Genomic DNA, 17,699 nt, shown 5'->3' with positions numbered 1-17,699 from the left:
AAAAAAAAAAAAAATAGCTCAGGAAAGCAAAGATTTCTCTGTAATCTACATTCATGTTCATGAGCAGAAATGAATTTCTAAGTCTCTGACTCACTTTAAGCCATGCATGTGAGGCTGCCCAGTGCCCATCACAGTCTAAAGAGACTGCAAAACTCCCTGTTTCTCCAAGGACACCTCTGTTTTCTCAGTTGTGCCCTGACATACCCCACACACACTGGAAATGAAGCTGAATATGGGAAGCCAGTTGTCCCTTCCCAGGCAGTACAGAACAACAGAGACTGGATTCTCCTAGAGTACACACACATGGAAGGCTGATTCTCCTAGACTACACCCGAAGGCCAGATTCTACTAGAGCACACAGAGGCCAGATTCTAGAGCACACAAAGAGATTGGATTCTCCTACAGAACTCACACATGGAGGTTAAATTCTCCCTGCACACATAGAGGCTGGATCTCAAAGAGCACATCGACTTGAGACCAGTACTATAATCTGAACCCCTTTTTCTAAAATATAAGCTAGAGGGGTACGAAGATTGGAGGAGAGATGAGACAAGATGCCCTGGAACATTCAAGCTGTGCAGAGGCCTTTGCACGCAAAAGTGGAAATTAAATTCAGACCAAAGGACAGAACTACAGAAGTGTGTCCTCTCAGCAGAAACCCCAATCCTGGGGCCTGTCCTACGTACATCTCTGAGGCTTCATATGATAACATGTGGCACAATTTATATTCACACATGATTTTAAAGAACACACATGAAACAGGCACCTGGAAGCTTCTTTTCCACAAAGCACTGACCCCTCACTTAAGCCTACAACTGAAACGCACTGAAAGCTTGGCATCACTACCTCCATTCTGCTGCTGTCTCCTTTATCACAGGCAACTTGCTTACCTCTTCAGGTTGGAATAGTCATCGCTGAAGGAGTGTCCACCTAACCTAATCTCATCCCCCTTCAAGGCTGAAGGCACAGAGATAAAGCTGACCTAACTTTCAGGTACTTCGTATACCAGAAACAGTAGATCTTTACAAGAAAAGATCTGGCCCCCGACACACACCTCTCCCATGAGGAGGACTCTCCATGATGGGTGACCATGTCCTGAGACCTTCATTAATCCTCTCCAGCTATGACAGTCAGAAAGACTTCTTGGGGACCACATGCAGAAGCAGAAAGAGGGGACAATGATGAACAGACCACGCTTCATTCCGGGTTGCTTCATTATGCTTATCTCTTGGCTCCTGCTCCACTCCATCACCCATTAAGCCTAAGCCTAAGGTTGGGACCCCAGACCTGTAACATAGAAGTTTATTTATTGATAGTGAAATCTAGTCTACGAAGAGACAGTGCTAGCATTTTCCACAATGATGTGACTGCTGCATTTCAGTTACTTACATAGTCCCCATGCCTGCAAATGGCAGACTCTATAGCCTCCCCTCTTCTCTCCCTGCAGTGAAGCTGATGACGGTGTTTGGTTCTCGTGAGTAACTAATCCTCTCCTTTCTTTCAGAAAGGAACACAGAAATGGACACACCAAGCACCTTCCAGTCTGCAAGCCTCACCTGGGTCGGTGAGCAGAGAGCTGCATCGACCAGTCGTGGGGGACAGCAAGCACTTCAGGATGCAAGACAACGTGTGTTTGGCTTGGTTGTCCGTCTTTCTACCTCCTCCCCCTTTATCCCTTCTTCCCTATCCTCCCTCCTTGTTCTTCTAGTTATAAGAAGCAGTTCTCACAGTGAGTGTGGCTGGGATACCTCAGAAATGTGCTTGACAGAAACAGCTAACACCAACACTGACTGAGCACTGAGCATAAGAAGAATACCATTCTCTACCTTTTGGGTAAAATTAATCCTATTCTCAGTATCAGAACTGACGAGGCAGGTGACTTTTAACCCACAACACCCAACTGATGCTGTTGTCCCATGAAGAAATTGCACAGCATTCATAAATTTCCGAAACAAAGAACAGGACTCAGAAGCGAGTCATTCTAACAGGAGACAGATGGGTTTCCTCTGCCTTGCAAAGAGAGCTAAAAGAAAGAGGAGATGACTCCAGTTAACACATGGCCCAGGAGAAAGAATCCCGACTTGAATAGGACACCTGCCTGCAAGCCACTTACTGACTGATCTTAGGCAGAGCAGAGGAGTACCCTGAAACCACTATTTCCCAGTGAAAAAGCAGACGGAACCAGTGTCTTCAAGAGAAATAAGATCAACATGCATATCTAACGCAGTAAGATAGTACAGGACATAGAGAGTTAAGAGATTGTTATCATTCATCCATAAGAAAGGAAAAAGAATAACTTGGCAGGAGAAAACTGATGTCAAGCAAGCCTCTCGACTCCATCTGATACCTGGAGCAGCTTTTGCTGATACCTGGAGCAGCTGTGACTGTCCCAGTTTTCCCTTGTCATTTTTGCATCAGATTAATGGCTGTGAGGAAAAAAATTAAATTACTGAGAGCATAATTATGGTTGCAAGCTTTATAATCTGTCTGTATATTATTTGGGATGTGTTTTATTAAAAGTATTATTGCATTTCGGTTTATATGATATTGTCCTATAAATATAATTAGATTTTGATCCCTAGAGGGCTTCTTTTTACAGGTGCCTAGAAATATGTATTCTATACAGAATACAGAAAACAATTGGTAGATGTCTTGGCTATTAAACAAAAGCCACAATTTCTTACAGGATCCAGAGATTCTCAATGTATTATAATTCTAAATGTGGACTGAGGTGGTACCAGAAAGCCACCATAGTTCTGGGATGCTGAGGCCCCAGCAAGAGAGAGGATCAAGAGCTCTGGGGTTGGCAGATACATGCAGTTGGTGCTGCTGGTGACTCAGGGAACCCCAGCCAGACTTCCTACTGCCAGCAGCTGCATCTCTTCACCAGAAAAGTCTTCTGGGCCCTGAATCTACACTTCTGCCTTGCAAAGAGATTTGCAAATCAAGCCCCTAGAATGGGCTCCTGCACATAACTGAGGTTTGATACATAAATAATCCAGCCGTTGTCCCTTGGCATACTCACTCTGGATTTTGTATTTTTCTAGAGTACTGAGTTCCCCAGGTTGCCTAAACTTAAGTTATCTGCAGCTTCTCTCTGCCTTCTCGTCTGTCATTATCCTTCCAAGATTGTTGGGACTAATTGAGTCCTGGCCTTCAGCTGCTCTTCCCTGTCTAGAGCCTTCTAATTGAAGTGACTAAAAGCTGTGCTTTGCCTAGAGGATCAGAGGATGGGATTTTCACCTGTTGGCCATTGATTGCAGGGTATTTAAGCCTCCATGGTGCTATTAAAGAAGGGCTTTTGTACCAGCGACTGGAGGCCCATGTGTCGGTTTGTCTCTGCGTGTGTTTCCTCAACCTCCAGCCCCTTACCCGAAGCTTATGAACTGGATTCTAGCGCATAGAGTGCAGACGGGGGGGGGGGGGGGGGGGGGGGGGGGGCGGGGTGCTGCACAAGATAGTTGCAGCTCTAGTTCTGAAGGGCTGCAAGCACAGATTGAATAGAGCACCAATGATAAATGCACACAAAGGTGTCTCTACCAAGCAAACACAAAATGTTCACGTCATTGTTCTCAAGACAGTGCAGTAGCAATAACTTGCTTAATGTTCATATTGTAAGTAAGGCAGAGATAATTTAAGGAATAAAGGAAGGTGTGTATAGATTACATTCAAATGGGGAGTTCTGGACCTAACACCTCACAAACCATTTCCTGCATACCTTCTCAAATAAACCATTCACAGACAAATCTTCTGGGAGTCTACTTCTGAGAAACCTAAGCCAATCTGTCTTTAACCTGGGAGAAAAAAATTCTCACTTACAGTGACCGATTGTGAAAACACAATTATCTTTACAATCCTTCCTCATTATCACCTCCTGAGAAATACCCAGGGACACAGCCCCCTCACTGCCACAGCAGGTCTTCCTGGAGAGGAGACCATGAGACAGCTGGTGTCCTGTCCCATGTCTGTAAGTCAGCTTTCCTGGCCAGTCTTAGCTCACACACACTCTCTCCCATGGAGTGGTGTAATAAGTGAAATTATGTTACTCTTACAAAGAGACTCATTTCTGAAACATTATCCCCCAAAACCATTTAGATGGAGCCTTCCTTATTTAAAAGATTGGTGACTTTTCTCTACAATGAAACAATCTCAGCACATGTGTCCTGGCATGAGTTACCTCCTGGCCAGCCTCACGCACTCTATTGGAAGCCTCTTAGCCCAGGGAGGCTTTTCCTTTTCATCAGTGCTGCCCAACTTCTTCACCAGAAGAGCCCAACAAAAGCAAAGAAACAGAGATGAAAAGGAAGTTTTAGAGAAATCTGATTGACTTTCATTATTATAGAATGAATAATAGATCATGATAGCTAATAAACTGGATGTGCCGTCCATAGTTAAAGCAAGAAGAGTGACATAGTTGCCCACAGAAGAGACATCCAGTCACTACTGCAGCTTGGACAAGGGAGAAAGTCAGAAGATCTCGCTTCTAGCTGAGGAGTTATTGACAATTGCTGGCTTCTAGGGGAGGAAGAATCTGCTTTCTTTAAGGATGTGGCCTCTGATGAGTGAGCCACAAACCCATGAGTCTGTGGCTAACATAAATTGGACTTGATGGGACTGGTGTATGTATTTAATAATATATGTATTTATAATTTATTTAATTAATTATATATTTATAAATTATAAATGTATATATTTAAGACAAAGTTAGGAAAAGAGAGCATGATATATGAAAAATTTAGGAGGAGGAGTGAGAACAAATGTGTTCAATATATATTGTTTGCATATATGCAATTCTCAAATAATTAATCCAAATATTACCTAAAGATAAAATTTAAATGAATTCATGTTCACATTTGAAAGAATAGCAGAAGAAGAAAAGGAACAACATATGAGATTTAAATGACATATGTCAATGCTAGAGATTTAGGAGAAATAAAAATTAAGTAATAATAATAAATGGAAATCCTTGAGATAGCACAGTTAGGAGACAGCACATAATCTGCCATAACCCAATGTATATTAAATCTTTAAGGAGCTTTCCAGTCTCTCTAGACTGTTACCCTGAGCTCCATGAATGAACATCATTAAGATATCATTAAGATACTATTGGAGGCCAAGCAGCAGGAACAATACCTCTGCTTTAAATGAAAATAGAATAAACATTTTAAAGACAATACACAAATGGCCAATAAGTGCAAGGGAAGGGCGCTCATAGTCACTGGGCATTACGGAAATGGAACCTAACCAGAATGAGATGCTTATCGCCTCACACTCATTAAGAGGGTGAGTACCAAAAATAAACCAGAAAGCAAATCCTGAGAGAGTTCTAGAAAAGCTGTAAGCCCTGTGCACCATCAAGAGGAAGGGAAGAGAGCAGTTGCTATAGGAAACCGTTCCTGAAACAACTAAAATTATGGTTACCCTGTAATTGCACTTCTGCATCTATACCCAGAATTCAAAGCAGACCATCAAAGAAATCTTTGCAGGTCCTTATACTAGGAACATTTGACAGTGGACAAAAGGTAAGAGTAACATGCGTGTTCATCAGTGGACATAACTGGATAACCAAATGCAACATGTGGATACACTAGGATGTCCCTAAGAAGAATGGAAATTGAACTTGAAGATGTCGTGCATTGTGAAACAAGCCAACCACAGAAGAATAAATATAACTATACTTACTAGGTAGATATGCAGTAGTCAAATTCACACACAGAGAAAATGTTTGGTAGCCGCAAGGGACAATCAGAGAAGGGATTCACAGAGTGGGGTAGTGGGGGCGAGTTTTAATTTGGTAAGATGAAAAGAGATCAGGAGGTGAAAAGTGGGGACAGCTGTACAATAATGGGGATATATTTAATGCCACAGAAATGCACCCTTTAAAATACTCAAGAAACTTTTATGTCTGTGTTTGTATGTATATAAATACATGTATAGTTAATACTTTAAAACAATAACTTTAAAGATTTATACCCACTATTTTATGTAGGTGGAGGCTGTTCATTCATTCCCAGCCAGCCAGACCTGAAATAACCATACAGAAACTGTATTAATTAAACCACTGCTTGACCTATTAGCCCTAGTTTTTTTTTTATTGGCTAGCTCTTATATCTTAAATTAACCCATTTCTATTAATTTATGTATCACCACAAGGCTCGTGATTTACCGGCAAGGTTCCGGTGCATCTGTCTCATGTGGTGGCTACATGGCTTCTCCCTGACTCTGCCTTTTTTCTTCCTCTATCTGCTTGGAATTCCTGCCTTGCTATAGTCTGCTAAGCCACTGGCTGAGAAAGCTTTATTAATTAACCAATAGAAGCAACACATATACAGAAGGATTTCCCACACCATTTCCCCTCTCTGTCTAAATGAAAAGGAAGATTTAACTTTAACATAGTAAAATTACATATAACAAAATAGATAAAAAGCAAGAATTACAGGTATAATATTTATACCTACTTCATCTTTTATTATAACTAAGGAAAGCTATAACTATTTTTTAACTCCATTAAAGACTCCAGAAGGATATAATATAACCTAAGTAAACAGGAAGTGCATTGTAAGCAACTTTGAAACCTCTAGAATTGACAGAGACGTCTTGCTTCCTGGACAGTTACCTAAAGATTTTTGTTACATTGGAACACCCATCTTTAGCCTACAGGCCCATAGTATTCAGCAGACTTTTTCACGAAGCAGGAAATTTTAAAGACAGCTTTGCCTATATTGGCAGTTTGTCAGTTACTTTTTCTGTGTCCCGCAGAATGTCTGCCAGACTCTTTCATGAATCAGGAACCCCGAGAAGAACCATCTCACCTTTAGGCAAGTTTAGCAGTCATTTTTCTGTAAGTCCTGCATGTCCAGTTCATACAGAATCCCATTAAGCAGTCTAGGCAAGAGCAGTTTCTTGCCCAAATGGCTAACAAACTCCAGAAGGAGACTCTTCAATGTCCATCATCCTCTTCAAGTAGATTGGTTTTGCCAGGAGTAGATGTGTCTCATTGTCACGAAAAGTCCTAAGTTCTTAAAACATTTTAAATGCCATATTTTGTAGGTCTTTGAAAGTGTTGAAGACAATCTATCTAATTGAAATATATCTCCAAATATGTAGAAAACCTAACTAACATGACTATAAGCTTGACTATTATATTTGACTTTCTATTAACCTGTATTTTTATTATACATTACATTTTTAAATGAGCTGCACAAACACAATACCTTAAACAAGAGCAGAAATATACATATATCAAAATTTACCTTAAATTTGTATCAATAAACCAAGATCCATACCAATGCAAATCTCTATGGCATATCTCCCTTTGAATGGAAACAAACATTTTAAAGCAACATTTGGAAATTTGTGTGTAGTTTTTTTCAAACTGCTTTCTGCATTTTGTTGGGCAAATTATTTGGGGGTTTGCAGAGACCTATTGGGGGGTCTTGGTCCTGTAAACATTAGCCTAGAAGGAATCCACAGGTTTTTATCTTTTGTAAAAACAAAAGAAGAACCTCTTTATCAAAGCAACATATCCTTAGACTCAAATTTTGAAGTCAATATACCTTTAATATATGTGTGTGTGTGTGTGTGTGTGTGTGTGTGTGTGTATTGGTTTACCTTAGCAGCCCATACGATGAAATGTCTCTCTGTATTTAGCTCATTTACAGTCAAAAAATTTTTAAAAAAAACCACAATAATATACATAATCCAGACTCTCTGTGATATTTCATCTTTACATGGCTTTTCTTTACTCTTTTAATATGTGACTGACTGTGTTCTTTTATATTACTTTTACTGTCTCTTTAAAGACTTTATTTGTTTTTATAACTCTATAGTCTTCATTATTCTTTAGTAGAGAATGACTCAGAGTGGGGAAACTCAAGAGAGGACCATGGGCTGATGATGGACACTATCTATCTCCCTATCTCTTTACCAGGGATCAGGTCTTGCCTGTGCTTCTCTGTAGCAGAGGAAGGAGCTGAGCCCCCAGAGAGGTTGTGTGCAGCATCATGGTGTGACCTGTCCCCTGACTTTGAGCTCAGGGCCATCTTCTTCCCCAGCATCCTACTTCCTTGCATCCTGTCTGAAGACACTGCTTCAAATAGTGTTCCTGAAATTCTGATCCCTTAAATATATCCAATCTAAGGTTCTTTTTTTTTCCTTGCATAGCTTCCTTCTGAAATATGCAGTGCAGAAGATTAAACACAGAGCCCAATGACTGATGAGCTTATCCGCAAGGCTGTCTGTGGAATCAGCTGGCCCTGTTCCTTAAAGGGACTCCTGACAAATCTTCAAGGCAAGATTTGTAAAGAATCCTCACATCAGAGCACAAGTTCAGCTTCCACAGGTCACTTCTGCCATCTAAGAAACACACTTATGCCCACATCCATTCCCCGCTCCAACCACAGGTTACCCTGTGCAAGAACACCTGAGTTTTCCACTCTACCCACAAGTCAAGTGGCTTAGAATTAACCTTCATGGGAGTCAGTAGGCGTCTTTTCAGGACAGGATGCAGTCACCATGAGGAACTATTTCTGGTGCCCAAAACTCCTTAGCAGAGTCCTGCATGCTAAATCCGCAATCCCCAAGCAAGTGTATGTCTGCTAAGGAATGCATGAAAGTGTCATTCTCTGTATGTGCTCCTTTTGTGTCTGTGCAGTGCTTTTTATCTGCATTCAAAGCTCTCAATTAGCTCAAAGTACAGATACTGTTATTGGTCTGTTTATTAACAGAAAAAAAAATGGATTCACATAGAGTTACTTCAATGATCTCCCTGCTGATAAATCTGATGCATACATTAATATACATTAATATTTATAAATATATTATTGTAAGGTCACCTGGTCACTAACATGTCCTATGTCGCCTTCACGGACAATCGACATTACTTCTTCTCTACTCAAACACAAATTCTAGGCTGGCCTAAAATCCACCAGGTTCATGTCACTTGCTTACTTTCCTTTAGAAACACTCCCATACACTGGAGTTCTCTTTGAGATACATTCAGAAATGGGATTTCAGCTAAGACAGTAAATACAGCCTTCTGCTAAATGAGACACATATAATTCTCCTTGAAATGAAATATTGTCAGTGAAGATGTGAGAAAAATTTATGACTCATTGATAAGTAACATAAAGTAAAAACTAAATGATTTCCCCCCAAAATAGTGATATCTACTCTGTATCTTTTACCAGAGTCTAAAGAGACAGTTTAAATTACAGAAAAGGACAAAGAAGATGGTTCATCCAGTAAAGGTGCTTGCCACAAAATCCTGACAACTTGAATTCAAACTCTGGAGCCTATAAAAAAGCAGAGAACCAATTCCACACAGCTGTCATCTTTCACATGTCCCGTGTCATGCACCCAGACTACACACACACACATACACACACACATAAACACACACACACAATACACACACACATAAACACACACACATACATATACACATGCACACAATAACAAATAAAAATATTTTTTTAAAAACCAAGCCACATAAGTAAAGAGTGTGTCAATGAAAAAAAAATTACCAAGCTATGACAAATTCCCTAAGCTATTTTCTCACAGTTCAGGCTTAGATCAGATTGCTCATGAAAGGTGCAGGACTCAAGGCCAGGAAGTCGCCTTCTTTCCGGTGAGAAGCTAACCCCTCTTCATCTCTCTTTAGCTGAAAGAAAGGCTCCCCATTTTTGCCGAAACACTCAAGACAGTTCTCTTATAAATAGAGAAATTCTGGCTTTCAAGTAAGATTTTCTAGAAGGGTCAATTCTGTTCTACCAAGTGATTAAAGGTTAAATAGGAAAGCTGCTCATCAAACTGCTCCCAAGAAAAGCACCGTCCACATTTAAGCTGCTCTGAGAGTCACATTTTGTTCACAAGTGACACAGTTACCACGAGGCATTGTCATGCAACTGTGTTGACGATGGAAGGAAACACAGTCACGTTTGCAGAGATAAGGAGGAGCCTCAAAGGACCAAGAACTCTGCAAGGTGCATGTTAAGTCAGACACTGCCCTGCAGGAGGCATGAGCTGACCTGAAATTGCCATGAAACAAGGTCAGATGGTTTACCCAGCAGCCCCGCAGCTCTCCTGAACTGTTGCTGCAGCAACATTAATGTCATCAATATCGGTTTATTTACACAGCAAACCCCCTCGGGTCTCTAGTAGGTTTTAGACAAATAATGGATAACACAAAAATAAACCAAACACGTAGCTGACAAAGAGTTGATACAAAACGCTACATTTTACCCACAAATTCTTTCTCAGTTTCCATGGTATTTACCCAGGCACTAAGGCTTGGAGGTCAGTCTCACCTTAGCCTCAACCGCTATGTCCCGTATTCTCTCTGCGCTGCTCCTCTTCATCAGTGTGATGTGTTCCAGTTCTCACTGCCAGGGGCCACATCGGAACCCTTGCATTCTCTGACCATCTCTTAACCAGGCTTCAGCAACACACCCCCTTCACAGTCCGTTGCTGCTATGTTCATATCATCACAGGTCCGTCTCCCTACCAACCTGAGACCCTGCTTTAGTCCCCTCCTGACTGCTAGTCCTACCCATTTGTGAACAGTGTGTCTGAGTTCCCTATTTACTGGACCCAGGCCACCTATCAAAGGAGGAGTCACACCGTCTACAGAAAAGAGCCCGGCTCTGGTGTTGGACTATCTCGGGGTTAATCCCAGCTCTGCCATTTACCTCTTCAGAGGCTCTGAGCCTGTTCCTTCAGCTCTTAGCTTTCAGTAAACTCACTTGAAAAAAAAATGGGAGTAGTAAAATCAATGTTGGGTGGTTATATGAAAATTAGACATCATCTCTACAGTACCATGCTGGTTCCACTCACTCATACTATCTAGCCTTCATTCACATTTGACCTCTGACTCAGATGCTGACCCAACCCCTATCTTCTACTCCCAAAAGCATCAAAAAAGGTGCTAAGCAAAATTGGGAACAGCTGTGTGGGATATATTACAGTATAGGGATCCTTTCTAGTAAACCCCAAATTTAATTGCATTTTTTAGCATAGAAGTAGAAATCCCATTCCTGGGAAATTATTTCCTGTCAAGAGAAATACTTGAATAAGATTTCAATTCTCAGAATCCCCTAGGCAAAGCAAGCATCAATGATTCATCCTTCTCATTTACTTGAGGAATCAACAAATATTAATCGAGCACTTATTAAACACCAGACACTAAAATACTAAAAATAAAAACCTATGATCTTTCTATGTAGACATAATGATGAAATAATTATGAAAGACAGGAGTCTGACATGCATTCAAAAAGAAGGATGTGTGTGACAATCAAACTATTATAAAATAATATAAAAGGAAGATGACTGAGTAGGTAAGTTTAGCTCGGAGGATATGGTAAGTCCACACAGAAAATGTGCTATCAAATTCAAATGTGACCTTACGAAGAGGGGGAGGCTTGCTGCAATGGGCAGGAGAAAAGGCTCTAGGAACAGCCTTTTCTGAGCAGGGAATGTATCTAGACAAAGGTGGGTGCACAGAGAGCTGGAACACATCAATAGGAATCAAAGCTCCATCGCCAAGGCTTAGGTTGGGTTAAGATGGGGAGTAGTGAGAAGAAAGAGAGGGTACCAGTGAAGATGATGCCCTGAGCCAGGGGGTGGGTTTGAGTATTATCCTCAGGGCACAGGAAAGTGAGAGGGTAGTGTCTAAGTCCAGATTTTTCACTCACTAATTTCATGGCTTATGTATGGTTCTGTAAGAAGTGGCATGAAGCTACTTGTGCTGGAACCTTCCATACCAAGGAAATGCTACCTGAAAAATGACTTCCTAAGGAAGTCTGGGTAGTGGTGCTGGGAGAAGCAACGTGAGCAGAAACGAGGTGAGTCATTCACCGGTTGCCAGGTACCAACAACAGACAGGCAAAGAGGAGAAGATGGCAAAGTCCTCGGACAATACTGACAGCAACAGGAATGAGCAAAGGGGTCTAAGGGGATAGCTTGTACATTCTCAGAAGAATCGCCCCTCTGGAGATGTTCTCTCTGTCTCCTTCTGGAAACAATGTAATATAATGGTATCATTTATCTGCTCCCCAGGAAGTTTCAGGATGGCATATCAATCAGTACGGACTTAGGAATCAAAGCGGCCTGGGAGCGAAGCACTTTTTGTCATTCATGTATGACTGCGAAGTTTACTCTGAGTCTAAATCTTTCCAAGTTTTAAAACACGCTTCAGCCGGGCGGCGGTGGCGCACGCCTTTAATCCCAGCACTCGGGAGGCAGAGGCAGGCGGATCTCTGAGTTCGAGGCCAGCCTGGTCTACAAGAGCTAGTTCCAGGACAGGCTCTAGAAACTACAGGGAAACCCTGTCTCGAAAAACCAAAAAAAAAAAAAAAAAACATGCTTCAGAGGTCTGAGGCCCTCCATCTCTGTCTATTGTCTCTGTCTGTCTCTGTCTGTCTCTGTCTCTAGCTCCCTCCAGAGATTGAATCCTGGACCTCATACATGCTAGGCAAGCACTCTACCACCAAGCAATGCCCTCCAACCTTTTATATTTCTTTTTCATTTTGAGACAGTGATTCGCTGAGTTGACAAGACTGTCTTCAGACTCACTCTTTAGCCCAGAAAGGCTTTGAAAGTGCGATCTTTCGGCCTCAGCCTCCTGAGTGGCTAAGACTATAAGCCTGTGCCAACACACCCAGCTAGAGGTTGTTTTGAAGAATAGGTAAGAACCTGTGTGCAGAGTACCTAGAACATTCCTTGGCATACAACTGATGTCCCATGGGGTAGGCCATCCTGCTATACACAAATCAGGAAGAAAAAGGAATAGAGAAAGGAGAAGAAATTAGTCAAGCCTTAGGCGCCTTAGCTCTTAAATCTAAATTCTTGAAGTAGAGACAGTAAGTGCATATTTCTCTGTGAGGGCGTGTTTGACTGTTACTTTACAGATAGCAGGAATATGACTGCTAAATAAATCTTCCTTGAGGTCTACCCACAACAAACATACAATTAGGGTGTCAGGAATGAGGGTGGGAAAGAGAAAGCAAAGGGACATGAGAAGTCGTCTGTGGGAAACTCTTCTTTTGTGAACAAAAGTAACCCTCTACTTCCCTGCCCAACCAAGCTTATTCTCAGACTGATGTTACTAATTTACTGCTTCTAAAATCCTCGAGTCTGTCTCTGATGAAAGCACTCAGGGATGGGGAACCTACAGGCATTTAAGACTCCACCCTTTCCTCTCTCTAGGCCAAGCCAACATGGCTGCTCCATGCAGAGGAGGGAGATTCCTGATGCCTAAAAATAGGAAGGTCTGATGCCTAAAAGTAACCGAATCCATTCTCCTAAGCAAAAGAGAAGCTGGAGAGGCCAAATGAGCCAAATGGCAATTGTGTGACTCCAGAAACTTCTTTCCCATTATTCCAAGACAGGGACAGCACCTTCTGGCCGAATGAGGAGATGAGTGACTGCTTAATTGTGAGCCCTCCTGCATCCCATAGATGTATCATGTTCCAGCAATACCCAGTCTATCCAACAGGATCAAGAAATTCCTCAGGACTGTTTATAGGGTAACTCAGACCAGCTCAACTTAAGAAAGATACAGGTGACAATTACCAGTGATAATTGCCAAAATGCCACAGCCTAAAATAATAGGAAATGGAAGCTGGTGAGGTGGCTCAGCTGGTCAGGGGCTTGTTGCCATGGCTGACCACTTGAGTTAGAACCCAGGAACCCACATGATGGAATGAAAGAAGCAATTCCTCTTGTAAGTTGTACTCTGACTTCCACACATGAGTGGTGACACATATATACCCAAACACACAGGCGCACACACACACACACACACACACACACACACACAATGAATAAATAAATGTAATTCAATAATTAAAAATAAACAGAAAATATGAAGTACTTAAATGAGCATTAACTCTCCTTAAGGAAGCTGTGTTTGTTTGGGAAACCACCCAGTCCCAGGTTGGCTTAATTTAGTGCTATTCCTTTAAATGATTAAACAAATCGACTCTATTGGTCCTTTTTCCAGCACAAAGGGACCCCAGTTCTCCCCAGATCATTTCCCCAGAGTCAGCAGCAGAATATCTATCTGCAAATCTCTACAAATTATTTTCAACAACACCAATGTCCCTCTCAAAGTATCTCCAGCCACAAAAGACAATACAATAATTTAATTTCCAGCTCTTTTTCCCCACAGTCAAAACGTGGAGCTGACCACAGTAGAGTGTGGCCATCAAAGGACAAAATCACCAACTACTTCAGTGAGTGTTGTCCTCAGGGTGTTTATTTAATGTCATCATGGAACAATGTCACCAGTCCCTACACAAGGCTGCTATAGGGGTTAGCAATCCCAAACCAACCCACCTGGCAAAGTTCTGGAGGAGAGGAGACAGTGGGAGAAGGGATGGATAGCATGTCTCTGAACTGATGGATTTGTGCCCTCAGTAGAGGGCAACTTTTAATAGGACCTTAGCTAGGCAAAGTTCCCACAGCGATTGCAATCCAGACAGATCCTGGAACAACTAGGATCTCACAGAATAAACGACATCGGAAGAACCCAAACAGCTTCTTCCTTAAGCAAGGATATAATTGGGGCCCCTTTTCTTCCTCTCCAATCAGAATAGTAAAGCCAGATGGCTGCTTCTCCGAGCAGCACAGCTTGCTAACCTACATAGTTCCTGGAGCAGAAATGAGCCCTCAATCAAATCTGCTGGTTTGCTCTGCTCCAACTCCCAGAGATGGGGATCAACTTCCCCAGGAGGATCGCCTGCTCTGTGCTCTGGAGGCCACTCTGGTAAAAAAGGCCGGGGCAGGAGGAGGGACCACTCACCATTTGGTTGCTGTACCAGTACAGCGACGACCCCTTCAGCACCACCCAGAACTTTTTCCATTTGTTGCTTAGAAAAGTTCCCTTTTCCTTTTTCTTGTACAGCCAACCCTGGCAGTCAGCGTGGCCCAGATCTTTACACGATATCCTCCTCCGACTCATGGTGAAAAAACCTGCAACAGTGATACGATCGGGTAAGTGTGCTCCGAACTCAGGGGACAAAACAAAAGGCAATGGTTAGTTGTTTGCACGGCATTGGTTGGGTATTTACATTCATGCAAAGTAAGTGTAAAAGAAGGAAGGAAGGAAGGAAGGAAGGAAGGAAGGAAGGAAGGAAGGAAGGAAGGAAGGGAAAGAGAAAGAGAGAGAGAGAGAGAGAGAGAGAGAGAGAGAGAGGACATAACTAAAGAAAGAAAAAATAAAGAAAGAAATAAAGAAAGAAAGAGGAAATGAAGGAATTAATGTCCGTACTGCAGTAAGGAAGGAAGTAGCCCCATAAGAAAGAAAGAAAGAAAGAAAGAAAGAAAGAAAGAAAGAAAGAAGAAAACTCCCATGTATCTGTTCTATTTTTAAACATTCATTTGGTGCCTAGAATACCCAGGCAAAGAAACAGTGAGACTGATATGCAAGCATGGGTCGGAAAACCTTAGTCAAAAAGAGTAAGTTGAAAACGGTAGACTCTCTGGTCTAGCCAGCACATTGTGACAGACACACGGGTCCTTCCCATAGTAACAGCGGCAGTTATGCAACAGACACGGAAGGGTTAAAGCCCACCTAGGACACCAGGGACTTCCTGGCTCTGCCAGCTTCTCTAAGCTCTGAGGACAAAGCACGAGGGACTGGTCCAAATGAACAGCATGTCATTCTTTCTTAAAATCAATCCCAAAGCAGCCAAAATTTTAATCTGCCGTCCATCTCCTGATATTAAATTCAGACAGACAAGACTCTGATCCTCCCCCCACCCCCAAGAAGGCATCCAGTAGAAAGGAAGAAAAAATAAGAAATTCACACTCACAGGCAGGGAAAAGGGATAAAGGAACAAAAGGGATCTAATTACCTTGAGTTTTCTTCCTCGGCTTCTGACGCAAGGGAACCTGCTGGAAATGCAGGAAGGAAAGAAAAGAGGCAATTTCTGATTGTGTTGTAACATTTGTAAAGAGAGAAGGAGGGAGGGGGTGGCAGTGTTTATGAGCGGGGTGGATTCTAAAAAAAAGAAAAAGAAGAAAGAAAGAAAAGAAAGAAACTCTCCAAGCAGAGCTCAAGGGGAGTTACGAGCTGAGGCACAGAATGTGCTAATTAGAATCGATGTGCATTGAGTGAACCTGGAAAAAGGTAACAGGGCATTTATCTGTCAAGCTTCCTGTTTCCTCCCACAAGCAACTCTCGCTACTACTTGCGTTAGTGAGGGCACGGCACCGTGCTTGATGAAGTTTTAGAAAATCATGAAATACTTTACCTACACATTTTTGTGAAAGAAGAAACAATATTTCTTTTCTCTCTTGATTTCTAAATAATTGTTTCTATCTCAAGCTGTTAAATGCTCACATCAGACTAATTTCATGGAGGGTTCTAGCTACACCACGAAAATTAAATAGCCTGGGAAAAGAAATTCCTTCTCTCTTCTTGTGTGACCTCAGGGATTCTAAGCCTCCCGATTGGGAATTTCTTATTTACAGCCAAATTTACATATCTCATTCTATCTTTATCTCTGAATATTTCTCATGCTTTATAGACAATAAATATTCAAATATTCAAATCAGACATGATGATCCATATAAAATACACACATTTTCTACAACACATTTTCACCGTCATGTAAAATCGGATTCCCAGACAAAACTGGAAAACTCAAAGAAAAAAATATGCTTACAAATGTCTCTCTCTGTTTTCTCTCCTCTCTCCCCTCTCTCTCTCTCTCTCTCTCTCTCTCTCTCTCTCTCTCTCTCTCCTCTCTGTTTCTCTCTGCTGCAAATATTACAGAGAACTTTAGTTTTAAAAATTTTATTTTTCTCTACAGCATCTAAGGTTTAGATCATTTTCATTTATTGTTAGCAAGCAGAGACTTTAACATTTGAACATGCAATAAAAGTAGCCCTAAAAGCCGATAGGTAATCTCGTGAATTCTATGGTCTCTAGACGCAGCACGCTTGGAGTCCACATCTCTAACTACTGGTGAATAGTAAATGTAATTCTGCTGTATGTTTGGCCAGAGAATACGACCTACAGTAGGATAGAGTTTTTAAAGCCACAGGTCCAGAATTAACAAGGAGCTATATTACCCAAGAAAGTCACTCTAGACCTACCTCTTCATTTGCAAAATCAAGAGACTTACAGAAAATCCTCAGGAGGCTGAGATAGGAGGATTCTCGCTTGACTAAGGGTGGAAAGGACTATAGAGCAATATGTGTGTGTGCATGTGTGCACATATGTGGATATACATATGTGTGTAGGCGTGTGTGTATATATATGTGTGTGTGTGTGTGAATTCTAATATGTGTGTGTGTGTGTGTATGTGTGTGTGTGAATTGTAATCCCATAAGACTCAAGGAGATCTGCCAAGATTTATTTGGGGAAAAAAAAATCATGTTTCTGTGCATAATCACATATCAGTGCATCATGGAGATATGCAAAGATAAGCAAACACTCAATGTATAAAACTCCCCATTGTAGAGTAAGCATGACTTGTGTTTCCCTCAGCAGGGAGGAGAGAGTTAAGGTTAAATTGTGTTTTTCTTCAGGGATACAAAACCAGTGCAATCCTAACCTGGCTTTTTATTTTATGATCAACCTTTCTTCCCTTGGATCATTGATTGATCTCTCTGAGGATAATGTTTAAGCAAACTCAATATGTGTCAGTCATGACATACTAGTTAAGTCTAAACATTATTATATTAAGGAGC

The 17,699-nt window shown here is 41.5% G+C and overlaps 1 protein-coding gene across 1 annotated transcript in view; it reads right to left on the bottom strand.

Moving 5' to 3' along the window:
• The window catches only part of Ipcef1 (interaction protein for cytohesin exchange factors 1), an 80,798-nt gene extending 64,816 nt beyond the window's left edge, over positions 1–15,982 (bottom strand). The window contains exons 1-2 of the mRNA XM_038339173.1: positions 15,857–15,982; positions 14,803–14,972 (exon numbers count right to left, since the gene is read on the bottom strand). Of these exons, the coding sequence (XP_038195101.1) occupies positions 14,803–14,961 (159 nt within the window). The 5' untranslated portion in view covers positions 14,962–14,972; positions 15,857–15,982. The remainder of the gene's footprint in view (positions 1–14,802; positions 14,973–15,856) is intronic.
• Between the last annotated feature and the right edge of the window lie 1,717 nt (positions 15,983–17,699).

This window comes from Arvicola amphibius, chromosome 8, assembly GCF_903992535.2.
Source record: "Arvicola amphibius chromosome 8, mArvAmp1.2, whole genome shotgun sequence".
Lineage (NCBI taxonomy): Eukaryota > Metazoa > Chordata > Mammalia > Rodentia > Cricetidae > Arvicola > Arvicola amphibius.
The sequence above is the reverse complement of the archived record's forward strand: the minus strand, read 5'-3'. Positions and strand labels throughout refer to the sequence as shown.